Source organism: Chanos chanos, chromosome 12 (assembly GCF_902362185.1).
Source record: "Chanos chanos chromosome 12, fChaCha1.1, whole genome shotgun sequence".
In the NCBI taxonomy this organism is placed as follows: Eukaryota; Metazoa; Chordata; class Actinopteri; order Gonorynchiformes; family Chanidae; genus Chanos; species Chanos chanos.
In genome coordinates, this window is record NC_044506.1 from 7,371,951 (window position 1) to 7,374,450 (window position 2,500).

The 2,500-nt window shown below is 46.7% G+C and overlaps 1 protein-coding gene across 1 annotated transcript in view; it reads right to left on the minus strand.

Annotated features, from left to right (window-relative positions):
- The window catches only part of trappc9 (trafficking protein particle complex subunit 9), a 185,120-nt gene that overhangs the window by 81,066 nt on the left and 101,554 nt on the right, over window positions 1–2,500 (minus strand). Inside the window, exon 18 of the mRNA XM_030789265.1 lies at window positions 2,297–2,439. Within this exon, the coding sequence (XP_030645125.1) occupies window positions 2,297–2,439 (143 nt within the window). The remainder of the gene's footprint in view (window positions 1–2,296; window positions 2,440–2,500) is intronic.

Consider the following 2,500-nt stretch of genomic DNA (forward strand, 5'->3'; position numbering starts at 1 on the left):
AAGAGAAGAGAAGAGAAGAGAAGAGAAGAGGAGAGGAGAGGGGAGTAGAGAAGAGAAGAGAAGAGAAGAGAAGAGGAGAGTCGAGGAGAGAAGAGGAGAGGGAAGTAGAGAAGAGAAGAGAAGAGAAGAGGAGAGCAGAGGGGAGTAGAGAAGAGAAGAGAAGAGAAGAGAAGAGAAGAGAAGAGCAGAGCAGAGCAGAGCAGAGCAGAGCAGAGCTGATCGATGCAGTGTGAGGTTGACTGGGTCACAGGACAGATGAATGCTGATTTGGCAGTACTCTCCTGGCCCTGAGAGTGTGCGGTATCTCTCTGGTGTGCAGTGGAATGAGGAGAATTTAATTAGACAGCCGGACTGGATTCAGTGCCCTGCCACCGCTTGGCTATTTTAAGCAGCTAAATGCCCTACGGGGAGAGAAAAAAAAAAAAAAATCACCCCCGTCTTTCCTTAAATAAACTCAGAAAAGCCGGATTATTCCAGATCATCAGAAGGTTATCGATAAAGCGTTATCAACAGATTGCTGGCATGCACCTCTGCCTGTGTCTGTTAAGAAAAATAAATAAATAAATACATTATAAGCTAAAATAATGAGTCGAGTGTGAGTATGTACGGAGCTGGCTCATAAGTGGTCGGTGCTTTTGGCAGTGATGACGGATATGTCCATGTCTTTTCATAGTCATTCAGAATGCTTTCCCATCCTGACTTAGAGAGTAAGAGGGACTAGCTGCATTCTTCCACTTCAAACAGACATCTGAACTCCATCATGACGTTAACTCAGCTGTTGAGTTACGAAATTACACCTTTTTTTTTTTTTTTTCGGTTCATCTTTGGGTTTGGCGCTTACGTGTTTGTGAGTTTAAATTCATCTGTTCCGCTGAAATTAAACTAATTGGCTGTTTTGTTTTGTTGCCATACAAAAGTAATAAACAGATGCCCCACACATCCTACTCACTCATTAGCCACTGGATAAAACCCTGTGCTTCTGCATGTGTGTGTGTGTGTGTGTGTGTGTGTGTGTGTGTGTGTGCGCGCGAGTATGTGTGCTTGTGGTGTGTGCGTGTGCATGTGCGTGTGTGTGCTGTGGTGTGTGTGTGTGTGTGTGTGTGTGCTGTGGTGTGTGTGTGTGTGCGTGTGTGTGTGTGTGTGTTGGGGGAGTAGGATGAGATGACAGTAGTAAGTGTGTGCGTGTCAGTCCAACAGAGGAGAGGAAAAAAAAAAAGAAAAGAGAAGAGAAGACAAGAAACAGGCTGATGTATCACTCTGGGTGAAAGACAGATGAGTTCATCCACAGATATTATTACAGCTAATGATTCACTTTAAATGTCCATTACAGCACTGCTATCTGTCTCACTCACCACGGCACGCATGCGCACACACACACACACACACACACACACACACTCACCATGGGGCGCGCATGCACACACACACACACAGTCACCACGGGGAGCGCGCGCGCGCACACACACACACACTCACCACGGGGCGCGCGCACACACACACACACTCTCACCACGGGGAACGCACGCGAACACACACACACACACACACACAGGCACGCAAGCAGACGCGCACACACTCAAGCAAACACACACACACACATATTACAGAGAGAGAGAGAGGGGGGGGAGAGAGAGAGAGAGAGAGAGAGAGAGAGGGGTACTGGGGGTAAAACCACTACATTACATGACAAAGTCTTTTCTGTAGCTCCATTTTGTACTAGTCAGAGACGTGTCCAGGAGAACTACTGAGAGATAAAGTGCTGACGATGAGCGTGTTTCAGCATGTGTGAGCGTGTGTTGCTGCACATGTCATGTTCATAATGTAATACCATTAGCAAGTTTCTGATGCTTTATTAGCGTGTTTTGAAACATTATGCACTGACTTTGGAGAGCATTATGACATTACAGACAAAGTGCTACAGACAGAGTGTTACAGACGGAGTGTTACAGACGGAGTGTTACAGATGGAGTGTTACAGATGGAGTGTTACAGACAGAGTGTTACAGATGGAGTGTTACAGATGGAGTGCTACAGATGGAGTGTTACAGATGGAGTGTTACAGATAGAGTGTTACAGATGGAGTGTTACAGATGGAGAGCTAGAGATGGAGTGTTACAGACAGAGTGTTACAGGCAGAGTGTTACAGATGGAGTGTTACAGATGGAGTGTTACAGATGGAGTGTTACAGGCAGAGTGTTACAGACGGAGTGTTACAGATGGAGAGCTAGAGATGGAGTGTTACAGACAGAGTGTTACAGACAGAGTTACAGGCAGAGTGTTACAGCCTTGTGTCCTACCTGGTGGCTGGTAAGGTGCTGACGCGTGTGAAAAACACAGACGGCTCCACGTCCACTTTCACTCCTAGAGTGACCTCTCTGTAATACCCCTCCACCTGGCCTGCTCCACCCGAATACTTAAAATACAGCACCGCCTCCAGTGTCTGCACAGAGAGAGAGAGAGAGAGAGAGAGAGAGAGAGAGAGAGAGAGAGAGAAATATGCA